This window comes from Bos taurus, chromosome 10 (assembly GCF_002263795.3).
Source record: "Bos taurus isolate L1 Dominette 01449 registration number 42190680 breed Hereford chromosome 10, ARS-UCD2.0, whole genome shotgun sequence".
Lineage (NCBI taxonomy): Eukaryota > Metazoa > Chordata > Mammalia > Artiodactyla > Bovidae > Bos > Bos taurus.
This window is the reverse complement of record NC_037337.1, coordinates 55908118-55927286: the sequence shown is the minus strand read 5'-3', so window position 1 is coordinate 55927286 and position 19169 is coordinate 55908118. Positions and strand designations below refer to the sequence as shown.

The 19169-nt window shown below is 36.9% G+C and overlaps 1 protein-coding gene across 1 annotated transcript in view; it reads left to right on the top strand.

Moving 5' to 3' along the window:
• The window catches only part of UNC13C (unc-13 homolog C), a 685158-nt gene that overhangs the window by 393409 nt on the left and 272580 nt on the right, over window positions 1-19169 (top strand). Inside the window, 1 exon segment of the mRNA NM_001206460.1 lies at window positions 8380-8508. Coding sequence (NP_001193389.1) covers window positions 8380-8508 — 129 coding nt within the window.

Sequence of the window (19169 nt, the reverse complement as noted above, 5' to 3'; positions counted from 1 at the left end):
AAACTTGCAGCTCCTCCTCCACCACCCTCACTAATAACTGATAACCTTGCTTCCTATTTCACTGAAAAATGAGGAGAGTTTCCTCAAGCTCTGACCACAGACACCTGCCACCTCCCCCATCTGCCTGCTTACCTATGCCTGTGTCCATAGTCTAATTTTGTTTTGCATTGTTATTGCTTAGATATTTGTTCTCCTAAAAAAACAGCTATATCTTCTACTCATGCAATTAATTTCCTCCCCTCCTGATGCCAAAAATTTGGCCTCTCTGCACTGGTACTTAATCAAATCTCTGAGACAGTTTTGGGTGAAATAGAAAAAAATTCGTCAAGTGCTGTGGGGGTGGGGGAGAAGGTAGGCCCGATGTTGCTGATTTGATCAGGGTGTGCTCAGGGCCTGTGCTTCTTTGATTTTGTCTGAGGTAATCTCTTGAATTTCTCTGGTTCCTTTCATCTGGCCTCAGGTGGACTTCTCTAGAATGAATAGTGCTGACATTTTCCATGTGTTGGACTTTAGTTCTATAAAGAGTTTACTGATTTTGTTATGTGTGTTCCTTGACGTTAAAGTTAAGTCGCTCAGTCGTGTCCAACTCTTTGCGACCCCGTGGACTGTAGCCCACCAGCCTCCTCCATCCATGGGATTCTCCAGGCAAGAATACTGGAGTGGGTTGCCATTTCTTTCTCCAGGGGATCTTCCTGACCCAGGGATCGAACCCAGGTCTCCCACATTGCAGGTAAATCCCTTCCAATTATAAATCCTTGAGGTTAATCCCTTACAATTATACAGTGGAAGTATAGATTCAAGGGATTAGATCTGATAGACACAGTGCCTGAAGAACTGTGGACAGAGGTTCCTGACATTGTACAGGAGGCACTGATCAAAACCATCCCCAAGAAAAAGAAATGCAAAAAGGCAAAACTGTTGTCTGAGCTCGCCTTAAAAATAGCTAAGATAATAAGAGAAGCTAAAGGCAAAGCAGAAAAGGGAAGATATACCCATTTGAATGCAGAGTTCCAAAGAATAGCAAGGAGAGATAAGAAAGCCTTCCTTCAGTGATCAATGCAAAGAAATAGAAGAAAACAATAGAATGGGCAAGACTAGAGATTTCTTCAAGAATAGTAGAGATACCATGGGAACATTTCATGCAAAGATGGACACAGTAAAGGACAGAAATGGTGTGGACTTAACAGAAGCAGAAGATGTTAAGAAGAGGTAGGAAAAATACACAGAAGAACTAAACAATAAAAGATCTTCATGACCCAGATAACCATGATGGTATGATCACTCACCTAGAGTCAGACATCCTGGAATGCAAAGTCAAGTGATCCTTAGGAAGCATCACTACAAGCAAAGCTAGTGGAGGTGATAGAATCCCACTTGAGGTATTTCAAATCCTAAAAGATGATGTTGTGAAAGTGATGCACTCAATAAGCCAGAAAATTTGGAAACTCAGCAGTGGCCAACAGAAATGGGAAAAGTCAGTTTTCATTCCAATCCCAAAGAAAGGCAATGCCAAAGAATGTTCAAACTACCCCACAATTGCACTCATCTCACACACTAGCAAAATAATGCTCAAAATTCTCCAAGCGAGGTTTCAACACTATGTGAACCATGAACTTCAAGATGTTCAAGCTGGACTTAAAAAAGACATATGAAACAGTGATCAAATTGCCAGCATCCTTTGGATCATTGAAATATCAACAGAGTTCCAGAAAAACATCTACTTCTGCTTTATTGACTATGCCAAAGTCTTTGACTGTGTGCATCACAACAAACTGTGGAAAATTCTTAAAGAGATGGGAATACCAGAGCACCTGACCTGTCTCCTGAGAAACCTGTAGGCAGGTCAAGAAGCAACAGTTAGAACTGGACATGGAACAACGGACTGGCTCCAAATCGCGAAAGTACATCAAGGCTATATATTGTGAACCTGCTTATTTAACATATATACAGAGTAAATCATGGAAAATGCTGGGCTGGATGAAGCACAAGCTGGAATCAAGATTGCTGGGAGAAATATCAATAACCTCAGATATGCAGATGATACCACCCTTATGGCAGAAAGGAAAGAAAGAACTGAAGAGCCTCTTGATGAAAGGGAAAGAGGAGAGTGAAAGAGTTGGCTTAAAACTCAACATTCAAAAAATTAAGATCATGGCATCCGGTCCCATCAATACATGGCAAATAGATGGGGAAGCAATGGAAAGAGTGAGTGACTATTTTTTTGTGCTCCAAAATCACTGTAGATGGTGACTGCAGCCATGAAATTAAAAGATGCTTGCTCCTTTGAAGAAAAGCTATGACCAACCTAGACAGTATATTGAAAAGCTGAGACATTACTTTGCTAACAAAGGTCTGTCTAGTCAAAGCTTTGGTTTTTCCAGTGGTCATGTGTAAATGTGAGAGTTGAACTATAAAGAAAACTGAGCACTGAAGAATCGATGCTTTTGAGCTGTGGTGTTGGAGAAGACTCTTGAGAGTCTCTTGGACTGCTAGGAGATCAAACCCATAAATCCTAAAGGAAATCAGTCTTGGATGTTCTTTGGAAGGACTGAGGTTGAAGCTGGAACTCCAGTACTTCGGCCACCTGATGTGAAGAACTCTGATGCTGGGAAAGATTGAAGGTGGGAGGAGAAGGGGATAACAGAGGATGAGATGGTTGGATGGCATCACCGACTCGAAGGACATGAGATTGAGTAAGCTCCAGGAGTTGATGATGGTCAAGGAAGCCTGGTGTGCTGCAGTCCGTGGGGTCACAAAGAGTCAGACATGACTGAGCAACTGAACTGAACTGAACTGAGGCTACCAGTTCAGTTGGGTTGCCTGCCCCAAGGCTGCACTTTGTTTCTTGGCTACTCTGCCCTTATCTCTGCATCCCCTCCCTTCACTGATTTCTTGTTCTTTCCCTAAGTCCTGTCAGACTCTTGTGACCCCATGGAGTACACTATCTCCCAGAGTTCACTCAAATTTATGTCCATTGAGTCAGTGACACCATCCAACCATCTCATCCTCTTCTGCCCCCTTCTTCTTTGCCTTCAGTCTTTCAGAGTCTTTTTCAGTGAGTCAGCTGTTCGCATCAGGTGGCCAAAGTATTAGAGTTTCAGCCTCAGCATCACTCCTTTCAAGGAATATTCAGGGTTCATTTCCTTTGGGATTGACTTCCCTGATTAGCAACTGTTTGAACTTGCCCTGTGAAACTCAGACTAGGACATAGAGGCTGAACAAAAAGGGTCCAGCGCCCAGGATCCTCATGGAGTCCTGCTCGGTTTTACTCCTGAGTTACTAAAATAGTCGTCCAGCAATCTTCCTCACTCACCTGAATTATCAGTCTTCCCCTCTACACTGGATACTCCTGTTCACCAAACATACTATCATTTCCAGCCTTAAAGATATTGCTTCTCTCCATTTTTTTTTCCAGTTATTGTGTGTATGTGTGTGTTAGCTGCTCATGTCCAACTTTTACTCATGTCCAACTCTTTGCGACCCCCATGGATTGTGGCCTACCAGGCTCCTTTGTCCACTGTATTTTCCAGGCAAGATTACTGGAGCAGGTTGCTATTTCCTCCTCCAGGTGATCTTCCCAACCCAGGGATCAAACCTGGGTCTCCCACATTGCAGGCAGATTCTTTACCATCTGAACCACCAGGAAGGTCCCTGGTACCGTTACTACTCTTATCCTTTTTTCCTTTAATACTAAGACTCATCAAAATAGTCCTTTTAACATTTTGTTCCAAATTTATTTTCTTCCATTATCTTGTGAACACATTTTCTCCTTCTAGTGTCATTTTTTCCCCTCATTGTAGACAGTAAATTTCACTCTTCTTGTCAAGTTCTATTGGTTTTGACATGTGTGGTTATCATAACTACCACTATAATTAAGATACAGAAGTTCATAACCCTCCAGGGTTCCCTTATGTTTCCCCTTTACAGCCAGCCTCTCTCCCACACCCTGATTTGTTATTGTCCCCCTATAGTTTTACCTTTACCAGAATATTGTATGAATGAAATAATCTTTGTAGTGTAATATATTGGCTATTCATCCATCTTGTTGAGTGTATCTACAGTTGATTCTTTTTTTTTTTTTTTTTTTCTGAGTAGTAATCCTTTGTTATGTATGTACTACATGCATTTGGGTAGTCTTTAGTTTTGGGTCATATCAAATAAAACTGTCAAAAATATTCATATATGTTTTTGTGTAAACATACATTTTCACTTTCCTTGGATAAGTAACAAGGAGTGAGATTCTTCACTAATTTGTTAAATGTATGTTAAACTTTACAAGAATTGCCAATTGCAGTTGTTCTGCATCTTCTGGGGAAGTTCTTGTCATTTTCCATGATTTTATTTTATTTTTAGCCATTCTACTAGGAATAGAGTTGTTTCATATTGTGGTCTTAATTTTTTCCTTCTATAAAATTATAATTAATAATGTTGATGTGCTTTATTGGGCTGATTTGCCAATTGAGTGTCTTTTGTGAAAAACCTGTTGAAATGTTTTGACCACTTTTCATTCTTACTGTTGAGTATTACGGAGAAGGCAATGGCACCCCACTCCAGTACTCTTGCCTGGAAAATCCCATGGACAGAGGAGCCTGGTGGGCTGCAGTCCATGGGGTCACTAAGAGTTGGACACGACTGAGCGACTTCACTTTCACTTTTCACTTTCATGCATTGGAGAAGGAAATGGCAACCCACTCCAGTGTTCTTGCCTGGAGAATCCCAGGGACGGGGGAGCCTGGTGGGCTGCCGTCTCTGGGGTCGCACAGAGTCGGACATGACTGAAGCGACTTAGCAGCAGCAGCAGCAGCAGCAGTTGAGTATTAAGTTCTTTGTATATCCTGGACACAAATCTTTTGTAAGGTACTTTATTTTCTGATATTTTCCTCCTGTCTGTGCCTTGTTTTATCATTCTCTAACATTATCTTTGCATATCAAAAGTTTTTAATTTTGATAAAATCTACTTTATCAGTTTTTCTATTTGGAGATAGTGCTACTGGCTAAGAAGCTAAGATCACAATGAAATTTTTCTATTTTTCTTCCAAGTGTTTTATTTTACTTTGTATGTTTAGTCCTGTGTTTCATTTTGAGAGTTTTTTTTTTTTTTCCCAATAAGTGAAAAATGAGTCAAGGATCATTTTATTGTTTATGCATGTTCTGTAGTTTTCATACCATTTCATACCATTTATTAATATGCTCATCCCTTATACAATGAATTGCAGTTGTATCGTTATAAAAATTCAGTTGGTCACATTTGTTTGAGTCTCTTTCTGGACTCCGTGATTTCCAAATGTCTATACTTTAATCATCACCATGTTATATTGTTGGTGAAGCCTTATAGCAAATCTTAAAATTAGATAGTATGCATCTTCCACTTTTTTTTGTTATTTTTCAGTATTGTTTAGATTATATTAGTTCTCACCGGGATTTTGGTTGGGATTGCATTAAATCTATAGCTCAATCTATAGAAAATTTAAAAAAAAATACTAAATCTTCAATCTATTCTTATCTGGAACCAACTCCAGTCAGATTTTACCCCATCACTTCATCAAAAATAATCTTGTCCAAATCATCAGTGACCATCACTTTGCTAAATATAGTGATCAGTCATCAGTCTTCATCCTATGGTGTTCAGTATCACTTAATATATCTCATCAATCCTTTCTCCAAGAAAGTCTTTCTTCTCTAGATTCCAGGACACCCCTCTTAAACTTATTTTTCCTCCTATCTCAGTGGCTGTTTTTTTTTTTTTTTTCTTTATTGCTTTGTTCTTTTTCATTTACTTAATGCCATACGGCTAGAATTACCCAGGGTTTACTTTTTGGAACCCTTCTCTTCTCTGTACTCATCTAGTTTCATTTCTTTAAATTCTTCTCTAATAATTCTCAAATTTTGCCACTAGTCCAGGCATCTACACTACTCCAGGCTCATCTACTCAGATGTCTATTGGAAATCTACTTGTATGTGTAACAGGCTTATCAGTATTAACTTGTCAGAAACTGATCTTTTGATCATCCAAACACAGACTTGCTCATCTAAGTTAAAGCTACTTCCATTGTACCAGTTATTTAGGTTGAAATTTTGGTGTTGTGCTGCCTCCCACAGGCCAGCTTGCCCAGCTCACCCAGCTTCAAGACCAAAGAAAAAGCCTGGAGTCAGCAACAGACATCAGTGGTTTAGTTGATAGGGGGATCTTACTTGTCTGAAAGAAGGTCTTGGAGTGACATCCCACTGCGTATCCCAGACAGTGGACAGAATATGGTTATCATCTTCATCCTGGGAAGAAAGTGGGGTTACCAGATATATGGGGAATTGATGTCCCATTGACTCATCCATTACCAGAGAAACCAGCAGAGGAGCATGCCCTTCACCACCCCTTTGATAAGTTATTATGGGCTTCCCTGGTGGCTCAGAGTTTAAAGCATCTGCCTGCAATGCAGGAGACCTGGGTTCGATCCCTGAGTTGGGAAGATCCCCTGGAGAAGGAAATGGCAACCCACCCCAGTATTCTTGCCTGGAGAATCCCATGGATGGAGGAGCCTGGTGGGTTACAGTCCATGGGGTGGCAAGGAGTCGGACACGACTGAGTGACTTCACTCACTCACTCACTCAAAGTTAGATGAATCTTTAGATGGGGCCTGAGGCAAGTATACAGGAGATCAGTCAGGTAGTAGGGTGTAGCTGAAATAGACACTAGTGGAGCAGTGGATGCACAGAAAGCAAGACAGCTGTCTTGGGTGACCTGATCATACACTTCCGGTTCTGACACATCTCTTTCTCTGACACAAGTCATCCAATTTGTCAGAGAATCCCATTACCCATTTCTTCAAAAATTAACCAGAACAGGATTTCTTCTAATACCTCCTCCTAGCTTTGCATGATCATAATTTAAGCACTATCCTCTCAAGACTGAATTACTGCACTATTCTCATCATTGGCCTTTCTGGATTTTTCCATAGACAGCCTTAAGGCGGCATAAGGGAACCTTTTTAAGAAGTGTGTTAGGTCACTTTGCTCTTCTGCTCAGATAGTCCCCTTCCTTCCTCCCTTGCTTAAAGCTAAGTTCTAGAGTAGACTATGATTTTTTTCCACTGGTCCCACCCTCTTCTCTGAATTCATCTACTATTAAAGTCCTTTTTATTAAATTCTGTTTTAATGAAACCCTTTCTATCCCTCTTTGTCTGTTTTTCTTTCAGGATACAATACAATATAATATATCTTATTGGTTTCTTTTATTTTCTACTAACATTTAGTTCCATGAAGAAACGGATTTCTGTTTCTTCTGTTCCCTGTAGTATTGCCATTGTCTGATGTATCAATTCAGTTCGGTCACTCAGTCGTGTCCAAAGCTTTGCGACCCCAGGAATCGCAGCACTCTGGGCCTCACTGTCCATAACCAACTCCCAGAGTTCACTCAAACTCATGTCCATCGAGTTGGTGATGCCATCCAGCCATCTCGTCCTCTGTCATCCCCTTCTCCTCCTGCCCCCAATCCCTCCCAGCATCAGGGTCTTTTCCAGTGAGTCAACTCCTCACATGAGGTGGCCAAAGTATTGGAGTTTCAGCTTTAGCATCAGTCCTTTCAATGAACACCCAGGACTGATCTCCTTTAGAACGGACTGGTTGGACCTCCTTGCAGTCCAAGGGACTCTCAAGAGTCTTCTCCAACACCACAGTTCAAAAGCATCAATTCTTCGGCGCTCAGCTTTCTTCACAGTCCAACTCTCACATCCGTACATGACCACTGGAAAAACCATAGCCTTGACTAGACGGACCTTTGTTGACAAAGTAATGTCTCTGCTTTTGAATCTGCTGTCTAGGTTGGTCATAACTTTCCTTCCAAGGAGTAAGTGTCTTTTAATTTCATGGCTGCAATCACCATCTGCAGTCTGATGTATCAGTTCAGTTCAGTTGCTCAGCCGTGTCCAACTCTTTGCGACCCCATGAATTGCAGCATGCCAGGCCTCCCTGTCCATCATCCCGGAGTTCACTCAAACTCATGTCCATCGAGTTGGTGATGCCATCCAGCCATCTCATCCTCTGTCATCCCCTTCTCCTCCTGCCCCCAGTCCCTCCCAGCATCCGAGTCTGATGTATAGTAGGTGATAAATATTTGTTGAGTGGTTGGATGGAATGAATGGATGATATTGTGATGGGTAACTTCAAATGTTTCTATTTAAATATTTACAACTATGTTCATTTTCTCTGAGTTGTTATATTAAGAAGTTAAGGTGGGTGTTTATACCTTTAAAACCTTTCTCAGACCACATTTTTCCTGGATATAGAAAAGTCAACTAAAAGTATTTATAGAATATTGCTTGACTATTTTTATACAGTTAATACAGTGTTATATTTTTAAATTTAAGAAAATAATTTGTATACCAGGTTCTGGAGCTGCAAAGCCCCCCTAAGGCCAGCATGGTGGTGAAGGACTGCGTCAGGGCTTGCCTGGATTCTACGTACAAATATATTTTTGACAACTGCCATGAACTCTATTCCCAGCTAATAGACCCGGTAAGAAAAAATATGTGTCTATTTTCTGTTCTAATGTCTGCTTCCATAAGTAAGTGGGAAAGTATGTTCATTCAACTTACATTACCTGCAGGTTGTTAGAATTTCCATATTTTTTCTTCACGTTTGAATGTCACTTTAATGTACATGAAACAATCCACTCCTTGCAATAACTTCTTATATTAATGGTGGATATTATTCAAGGTTTCAAGTGAGGAGTCAGTTTCAAATAAGTGATTGTCTCAAAGTCACATAGTGGGAAAGTGGAAGATTTGCTACTAGAATTTAGGATTTCAACTTCTGCTCCTGTGTCCTTCCCCTAACTCATCCTGCTTCCCTTATCATTTCTATCTCACAAAAATGATAGGTGGGGACATATTTATAGAACACCAGGGTAATATACTCACATATGTAAATTTATTATTAAGAAATATTTCTAAATACAAAAGAAACTACAGAAAATAAAAATGCATATACTTACCACTTAGATGACCAGTTGTTAGTGTTTAGTAATATTTGTTCTGCTCTTTATTGTTTAAAGGTTTTAAATAATAGACAGAAATTGGCATCTCACTTTATAGTTCTTTCAAATTTCATCCTCCTCCCTTCGTCGTCTTACAGAGATGAACGCTATTTTAATGTTAATGAGTTGGAACATCTTTGCATATATGCTCAGTGAACAATTCAGTTTTATTTTCTGTGTGTCGCCTATTAATTCCTTGCTGATTTTTCTCTTGGCTTGCTTGCCTTTTACTCATTAATCTGCGTAAAATTCTAAAATGTGTTTTGGATACTAATCTTTGTTGGTTATGTGATTCATTTATTACATAAATACAAGATGTATTATGTGATATATCTTTTTGTTGCATCAAGGTTTTTTAATACACACTATGGTTTATATATATTGCTATTACTTCTGTAGACCTATTGTTTGGGGATGACTTTTTAATATGATTCTATTGCCTATTCACTTCCCTGAAGAAAGCCATTGTTCCAATTGATATTGAAAACCATTACCCATGGAACTTCTTGGTTGCTTAGAGTAGGGGCAGAGTCTAAAAAGTGTATGTTGGATGAAGGCCAGGAGGATTCTTTCAAACGAGGTTTCATGCTAGGATTCTTATAGTATTACTTTTTCTGGGTCAATAACTCCTTAGCCTAATAGGAAAACAAAGTAAAGCTGGAATCTGTCATTGTATAAGCAAAACAACATTTAACTGCATAATTGTTCTTAACTTTATCATTTCTGCTAAATGTGTGCTATTAGTAGCTTGGAAACTTGGTTCTCTGGGATTTCGAGGGATTAAATTGTCCCTGACTTCAAATCTCCCCTTGGGTGGCTTTCTAATGGCCTCCCTTTTTCTACTCTCTGTTCTTTATCTTCCTCCCACAAAACTCTTTCAATTATTCCTCTACATTTTCAACATCATGGTCTTTATTTCACATAAAATATAAAAATTAGGCTTTTTATTGTACCATGTAAGTTACCCATACATAACTTCATAAGCAATCTTACCAGACTTTATTATCTGTGATTTCTTCCTACAGTTTCAAACACAAACTGGCCCCTTCTCCTGAGCCTTAAATTCTATTATTTTCTGTGAGTTGATCATCTTCTTTTACATCCATGTATTTATCCTGTTCCATATGCCTAAAATGTTCTTCCCCCATTCTCTGTCTTCATCAAAATCCAACTTAAATATGACCTCCTTTCCTACTAGTTCACACTCAGTGGATGAATCAAATCATCAAAATCAAGTGACATGCCTTAATATCTTTCAAGTATATTAATAATAATAATAAACAAGTTTTATTTATACGGTGTCTCAGATGGTAAAGAATCTGCCTGCAGTGCAAGAGACCTGGGTTCAATCCCTGGGCAGTGAAGATCCCCTAGAGAAGGGAATGGCTATCTCCTCCAGTATTCCTACCTGAAGAATTCCAGGGACAGAGGAGTCTTGTGGGCTACAGTCCACTGGGTCACAAAGGGTCAGATATAACTGAGTGGCTAACACACTTTAGAGAAATATGTGCAATTCCCATAAAGCAAACATACCCCTAACAAAAAGCAAATAAATTATCACATAAAAATTAATATAGCTTAGTATCTGCTGACTTGGCTTTAAAAAGATGTTTACATGATTTTCTAACCTTGTATTCATGTAAGATGCATATGGCATTTGAAAATCAAGACCAAAAGAGGTGCTCTATCACAGGAGACCTTCAGTGCTTGCCTAAAACCTCTTGCCATTGTATGGGGTCATGTTGCAGAGTCCTGGATGACAGGATATGGAAGGAATTGATGGATTTCCCATCTAGTCCCAACCTTTAAACATAAGTCCACAATGCCTTATTCCCCATTGTCTTTACCTACCTGGATTTGCTTCACCTCCCAAACCCTTTCCTGGCTAACTTGAGCTCACTGACCTTTTCTTCAGAAAGCCTCTAGGACCTCTCCTGGCTAAATTAGAAGTTGCTGCTTTCTGGTCTCATAATATACCCTGACATGTCACCACCACCATGCTTATGATGATGTATGTATTAGACATATAATGTAACATTTGTCTGACCTGAGGCCATGAGTTTCATCTTTGTAGTTCCAGTGTTTAAACACTGTGCCTAACACAGAGTACAGTTGATAAAGTAATAAGAAATAAATTTTACAAAAAAAAGAAAAACACTCTGTTAGTTATTTATATTCTACTTCAATGACTCCACTCTAAGTCTGTAACCAAGAACATAATCTCTAATATTAGAGCCCCTGAGTTCAAATCCTGGCTGTAAAGCTTATTAACATGGTCGCCTTAAATAGGCTAGCCTCTACAAGTCTCAGTTTCTTCATCAAGATATACTTTTAGTGTTTATGCCACTTCTGTGTTTGAGTTCTCTGTAGATAATGTCATGCCTGAAACCAAAAAAACAAGAATTTCAGGGTTGTTAGGCACAGTATAATTCTGCTTATTTAAATGTGGAAGCTTACTTTCTTTCTCCAGAGGAGTTTTTAAGAACCATATACAAATAGTACTTAGAATAAAAATGAAAAACAAACAAGAGAAAAGTTGAAATTGTTGCAGTTAGACAAGATAGCTAGAAATGGCTGGCTGCACCCTCATGGAACAGCATTTATCTTGACTTAATCACGAGGCCCACATTTGTCCTTCAGTTTAGCATAACTAAGGACTCAAGTGTGGCTATGTGGACATAGAGGATTGATCTCTTGCATAAGGATACATGAGGGATCAGTTTATAAACTAACCCAATATTCTAATTATTTTTTAATTAATAATGAGTTTTAGAATCTTCTCACAAGCTTATTAGCTTTTGAATAACCATTTTGATAAATTACCTCTTTGTAGCTTATGCTTATTTTAAAAAATAGAATCTCTTTTTTTACTGGTTGCTATTCTGGGGTTATTTTGTTCTTTGTCAGCTTTTGATGTTGCAAAGTTTTTCACAATCTGTCAACTTTATCTTTGTCACAGTGTACGTTTATTTAAAAAAAATTATCAATCTTAATATAATCAAATTGACCAATTTTTCTGTTTAAAATATGATCTTTGAAGAATTAAAAAGTCTTTCCCACTCACTCCCAAATACAAGATCTCCTTATGTGGAATTTAACAAAATGGATGTGTTCTAGCTTAGTAGTAATTATTGTTAATGTCATCCAGCCAGTTCCCTTGCTGCTGCTCCTAAAGCAACCTTCAGATCATAGCTTTTCTTTTCACATAGATAACTTCCAGAAGAAGATAAGCCAAAACATCATCAAGTCTGTTTAAAGCATCTGTTTTTTGTTTTGTTTTTGCTTTTTTCTTAAAGAAACTGTCATTAGTTTCCTGAGATGTCCTCAGAACCTACACATCAGACACTAGTGCAGAGACCCTGTGTTTGCCTCCAAAATCAAATTTCCCTGCCTCTTACCTTTGTGATAATCTCTGTCATGAATTTGTTATTAGCTTTCTTGTTGATCTTTATGAACATTTATAATACATATCTATTAACCATTTGTGATACCTGTGTCTCTCACATACTCCAGTGTACAAACAAGCAGTGCAGTGGTGTGGTTACATGTACTAACTCCAATACCGGACTAAACAACCTTTAGGTATTTGAGAGGAAATCTGTAATTTTTAAGGCTTAGTGTTGCTTTTTTGAGAACTATGCATACTGATACTTTTAAGTACATTTATTGATTTTGTTAATGGCTACCTATCACATAAATACACCACAATTTAAATAGCAGCTTCAGTGTTTCACTTTTACAAATAATAGCACAGTGAAACTGTGCTTTTAAAGAACAGAGAAATGACCTCCTTTCCTCTACTTTTCCATTTCTACTATCAATAATGCAGACTTGACTGTACCATGTGGTCACAGCACCTTCTTATTTTTTCACATCTTAAAATGTCCTAAACTTATCTGATTTCCATAGTAAACACTGAGTTTAATGAGACTAGAAGCTGTCTTATAATGTTATTCAACTTGTAGTACATAATGCTGTGCCTTAAGTACTAGAGCACAGTACATTAGCAGAAATTAGCAAAGAACTGCTTACTTCATAGAAAGTCTATGCAAAAATATTTGTGCATGTACAGCAAAAGTATACTGCTATTCATTTAAAAATTTTGACCAAGATGTGTTCTGAAAAGTGAAGTTACTCAGTTGTGTCTGACTCTTTGTGACCCTGTAAACTGTAGCCTGCAAGGCTCCTCTGTCCATGGGATTTTCCAGGCAAGAATACTGGAGTAGGTTGCTATTTCCTTCTCCAGGGGAGAAGTTTTCTGAAAACTCCACAGAAGAAAGAAATATCCTCCTACGATACCTTAATTGGAAACTTATATGAATATATACATATCAAGTTTAAGAAAGTCTTCCTTGATTTGTAGATATGTACTTCTTCAGTTCTTTTAGTCAAAACTTTTGCCATAGATGTTTTTGTTTTCCTATTGTTTTTGCTCTAGATAATTAACTGTAAATAATTAATAAAAGGAAAGTTTAAAATAAAATGTAACTTTGAAATTTACACGTAGAAAAATTCCAATTCTATAATTCTTAATTTGAGATATTATTTAAATAATAATCCTTGAGGAATTAGCAAGAAAGTGTGCCTGACTTTTATTATATTTTCCCCCCTGTGATGAACTTTTTCTTATGCAATCAGTAGCATTAGTTTGGGGAATGGTGATCATTCTGAAAAGAAGATAACTTTTCACTACCTCATGTGATTATTATCTACACACTAAAACTGAGTAAATACAGACACATTTTAATCTTAATTTTCTTCAAATATTATTATAAAATGTGTAAAAGAAAGTTTATGAAAGGAAATTTCATAAGTATAAACTTCATAATCAATATATAAATTCTTATAAAAATAAATTGTTTAAAATGAGTGGTATACTATTTATTGGGTGAGGAAAACAGGAACATAAGAAATCCAAAGCATAAAGAATTATTAAATAGTTATGTTTCCATCAATGTGTATTTCAGTTTTTCTGACCTAGGTCATTAAATTAATCAACAAGTGAACGTTAATAAATTCTAAAAGGATAAACAACATGCAGAGTAGATTTTTCCAGTAAGACTAGTATAATTTTGGTTCTAAAATTGGACTATGATAATATTTGAAAAGAAAATTATAAGCATATTTTGAAAATAAACAGTGATTTAAACATTCCAAATAAATTATCAGATGGCATATTTAAAATAGAATCAAAAATAAATAAATAAATAAAATAGAACCAGATCAAGCAATTTTGTCTTAGGAATGCAAGGATGATTTGACATTAGGAAAAAAAATTATCAATGTGAATCACTACAGTAGTTAAGCAAAGGAGGAAGATCATATATTTATGTAATATATGTAGAATGAACATATGGTGAAATTTGATGCCTCTTTATGATCAAAGAAGACACTTGAAAATTTAGGAATGGAACAGATTTTCTTTTATTTAAGTTTACATTTAAAAAAATTATGGCAAACGTTAACATGAAATTTAGGTACATTCATTTAAGAAATAAATAAGTATCCTATTAATACTACTGATTAACATACTCTTGAAGAAATAAGAGAATATAAATTAGAAAGGAAAAGAACTGTTGTAATTTATGAGTCATATGGATAGGAAAACTAACAGAGTCTACCAAGAGCTCTTGGCTCACATAAGAATAAATCTTACTTAACAAATACAAGAACAATGGAATTTCTTTACACTAAAAGTTGTGTTACTTGTATTACTAGGGAAAGGAACAGACAATTTAGAATGTTAGGAAAAGTGTCTCATCATATGGAGCTAGGGGAGTGGGGGGAGCTGTGGGAAGGACTGGTTTCTTAGTTAACACCATATCCAGTGTGAACTTGAGAGGATGAAAGAGGCAAGTGTAAATGGTAGTAATAATAACAATGTGTGTGCTTAGTCGCTTAGTTGTGTCTGACTCTTTGCAACTCCATGGACTGTAGTCCACCAGGCTCCTCTGTCCATGGCGATTCTCCAGGCAAGAACACTGGAGTGGGTTTCCATGCCCACCTCCTGGGGATCTTACCAACCCAGGGATCGAAGCCAGGTCTGCTGCATTGCAGGTGGATTCTTTACCATCTGAGCCACCAGGAAAACCCCAATAATAATGGTAGTATAGGATAATACCTTTCTGATGCATGTAGAAAAGACTTCTTAAAATTCCAAAGCACAAATCTTAATTTTGAGCTTCTTTATTTTTTTTATTTGTATTAATTTTTTTAATACCAAAACCATTTTGTATTGGGGTATAGCCAGTTAACAATGTTGTGGTAGTTTCAGGTGAACAGTGCAGGGACTCAGCCATACATGTACATGTACCCATTCCCCCCTAAACCCACCTCTCATCCAGGCTAGCTCATAACATTGAGCAGAGTTCCATGTGGTATACAACAGGTTTTTGTCGGTTATCTATTTTAAATATAACAGTGCCAAAGCACAAATTTCAAATAGAAAAACTGATCAATTTAATTATTTTAAAGTTGGCAATTTCTTATAAATGTACACTGTGAGAAAAGTGAAAGATCTTTGCAGTGTCAAAAGCTGACCTAGGACTAACGAATTCCAATATAACCAGGAAAAGAGATTCCAATTAAATAGGCACAAAAAATGAACAGGAAATTTATAAAAATGCTTCCTCAAGAGGCTTATAAGCTTGGAGAAATTCCTTAAACTCATTATTAATTTAGTCAAAACAACATTGAACTACTATCATATCCAGAAGTTTGGCAAAAATAGATAATGCCAATGTTCCTGAGGAAATGGAGACACTGGAGCCCCCATGCACTTTTGGTTAGCATGTAAACTAGGATTTAGGAACCAGCAATCCTGACATATCTATATGTTAGACATATTTGCACAAAGACCCCTAAGAAGATATTTAATAGAATGGTTATTCAAACATTGTTTGTGATACTGAAAAGTTGGAGGTAATCTGTACGTCCTTCGTTGGAGAATAGATAAGTAAAATGTGGTGGACTTACTCTATAGAATATCATGAGACAGTTAGAAGAAATGAGTTAGGTGTTTACATAGTAACATAGAGAAATTAAAACCATAGTGCAGAGTGAAAAAGAAGATACAGAAGGTGATATATAGCATAATACTAGTTATGTAAATTTAAAGTAAACACACACCACAGCAATAAACATTCTAATGATCAGAGAAATAAATGCCAAATATAGTAGATGATCTTACATAGATCAGGAGAAGATAGGATTTTGAAATGGTGATTAAAAAAAAAAGAATAGGTGGAAGAATGGATGGATTGATAGACAAGACAGATAGATATATGAATCATGCATGGTTATAATATATATATTTGAGATTCCAGTGTATTCGTATTCTCAAGACAAAAAATAAGTTGACTTTAAATTTCCGAAGAAAAGTATTATCTATTTGTGATATATTTGGAATCTAGGACCTATCTTCATAAAACCTTTAACTGATATGAATTTGCCATCTAACAAGTATAGAACTGAATTAGGTTTATTATCAAAACTACCTGCTTCATATGGTTATACAAAAAACTAGAAATGATGACCCCTGGCACTGCATAATGTTGTAGCCATAAAGCTGTCTTATTAGAATCTATATTGCATTATATGATTTTTGTTTTAATGTGTTCCCATTTTAGAAACCTTTATTCTTTTTTTTTTAATTTAATTTTATTTTAAACTTTACAATATTGTATTACTTTTGCCAAATATCGAAATGAATCTGCCACAGGTATACATGTGTTCCCCATCCTGAACCCTCCTCCCTCCTCCCTCCCCATACCATCCCTCTGGGTCGTCCCAGTGCACCAGCCCCAAGCATCCAGTATTGTGCATTGAACCTGGACTGGCAACTCGTTTCATACGTGATATTATACATGTTTCAAGGCCATTCTCCCAAATCTTCCCACCCTCTGGCTCTCCAAGAGAGTCCATAAGACTGTTCTATACATCAGTGTCTCTTTTGCTGTCTCATACACAGGGTTATTGTTACCATCTTTCTAAATTCTATATATATGTGTTAGTATACTGTATTGGTGTTTTTCTTTCTGGCTCACTTCACTCTGTATAATAGGCTCCAGTTTCATCCACCTCATTAGAACTGATTCAAATCTATTCTTTTTAATGGCTGAGTAATACTCCATTGTGTATATGTACCACTGCTTTCTTATCCATTCATCTGCTGATGGACATCTAGGTTGCTTCCATGTCCTGGCTATTATAAACAGTGCTGCAATGAACATTGGGGTACACATGTCTCTTTCCCTTCTGGTTTCCTCAGTGTGTATGCCCAGCAGTGGGATTGCCGGATCATAAGGCAGTTCTATTTCCAGTTTTTTAAGTAATCTCCACACTGTTCTCCATAGTGGCTGTACTAGTTTGCATTCCCACCAACAGTGTAAGAGGGTTCCCTTTTCTCCACACCCTCTCCAGCATTTATTGCTTGTAGACTTTGGGATCGCAGCCATTCTGACTGGTGTGAAATGGTACCTCATAGTGGTTTTGATTTGCATTTCTCTGATAATGAGTGATGTTGAGCATCTTTTCGTGTGTTTGTTAGCCATCTGTATGTCTTCTTTGGAGAAATGTCTATTTAGTTCTTTGGCCCATTTTTTGATTGGGTCATTTATTTTTCTGGAATTGAGCTGTAGGAGTTGCTTGTATATTTTTGAGATTAGTTGTTTGTCAGTTGCTTCATTTGCTATTATTTTCTCCCATTCTGAAGGCTGCACAAAAATAAACTCAAAATGGATTAAAGATCTAAATGTAAGACCAGAAACTATAAAACTCCTAGAGGAGAACATTGGCAAAACACTCTCTGACATACATCACAGCAGGATCCTCTATGACCCACCTCCCAGAATATTGGAAATAAAAGCAAAAATAAACAAATGGGGCCTAATTAAACTTAAAAGCTTCTGCACATCAAAGGAAATGATTAGCAAGGTGAAACCTTTATTCTTTAAAAGTGTAACTTCATTCATAAATAATTATAGGCAAAAAGAAGTTATTCCATGACGTGCTTCTTGGTATTTTTTTTTCACACCTTTAAGGTGTTTGGAATATGATGTTTCACTGAAGGTTATACATGGAGTCAAGTCATCTAACTTAGAATTTATTCTTTCACTCTGTGGTTTTATAGTTACCCAGAAAATCAATGGGTCTTGAATATTTTATTTTTAAAACTCATTTTTTATTCAGATGGGTCATTTTAGTAAATCAAATTACTTGAAATTCATGAAAAGTCAGTAAACATAAAGACAGAAGCATACATTTTCTTACACTTGCTTGATTCTAGTTCAGTGTTTCTCAAACTGCCCTGATCCTAAGAATCACCTGGGAAGTTTGACCACCTCAGACCCAGTGAAATAGGTTATCTGTGAAGAATCCTAGGAGTCCATATTTCAACAAGTTCTTCAAGAGATTTGACATGAGGCAAGTATCAAATAAAATGTTATTTGTTACTAGCCCTGATTTTATTTTTTCTTTAGATTTTTTTTCCTTATTGATAAATATCTAGAGAGAAGGAAAATAAGTAAACATCAGTTAAAAATTAAATTGCAAAAAGTGTTATAGTATGTAAGAAATCTGCTTATGGGATATTTTTTCCTAATAGTCTGTGTTGTGTTTCATGACTTAGACTGCTCTTTACCAGATGCCCAGAATTTATAGAATCCTTAATATAATTCCCTTTTAAGAGAAAAAAAAAATAAGTAGATGTTAGTGATGTTACTGAATCATATAGCTATTAAGATCATAGAAGAGACAATATGGTGAAACAGATTGTAAACCCCTCTGGAGCAGTTTCGTCATTATTGCCCACCAATGAATCCTTCATATGTGGTATAACATTCACATATAACAGATACTCCCAAAATACTGAATACAGTAGCTGTGATTTTTGTTTATAATACATGTAGTTAAAACTATAAGGCTTTAAAAAAAAAACCGTGGCTCTGCTACTCACTAGACTTAGCAAAGCAATCACTAATTAACCAGTTTTCCTATCTCTAAAATAAACATAATGATTTTTTTCTCTCTAGTCCAAAACCCAGTGACCTTTCATTATTATATTTTTGTGAGTGAATGACTGACTTTTAAGTCCTTTAAAGGGCTTCTGTGGTGGCTCAGATGGTAACAAATCTGCCTACAA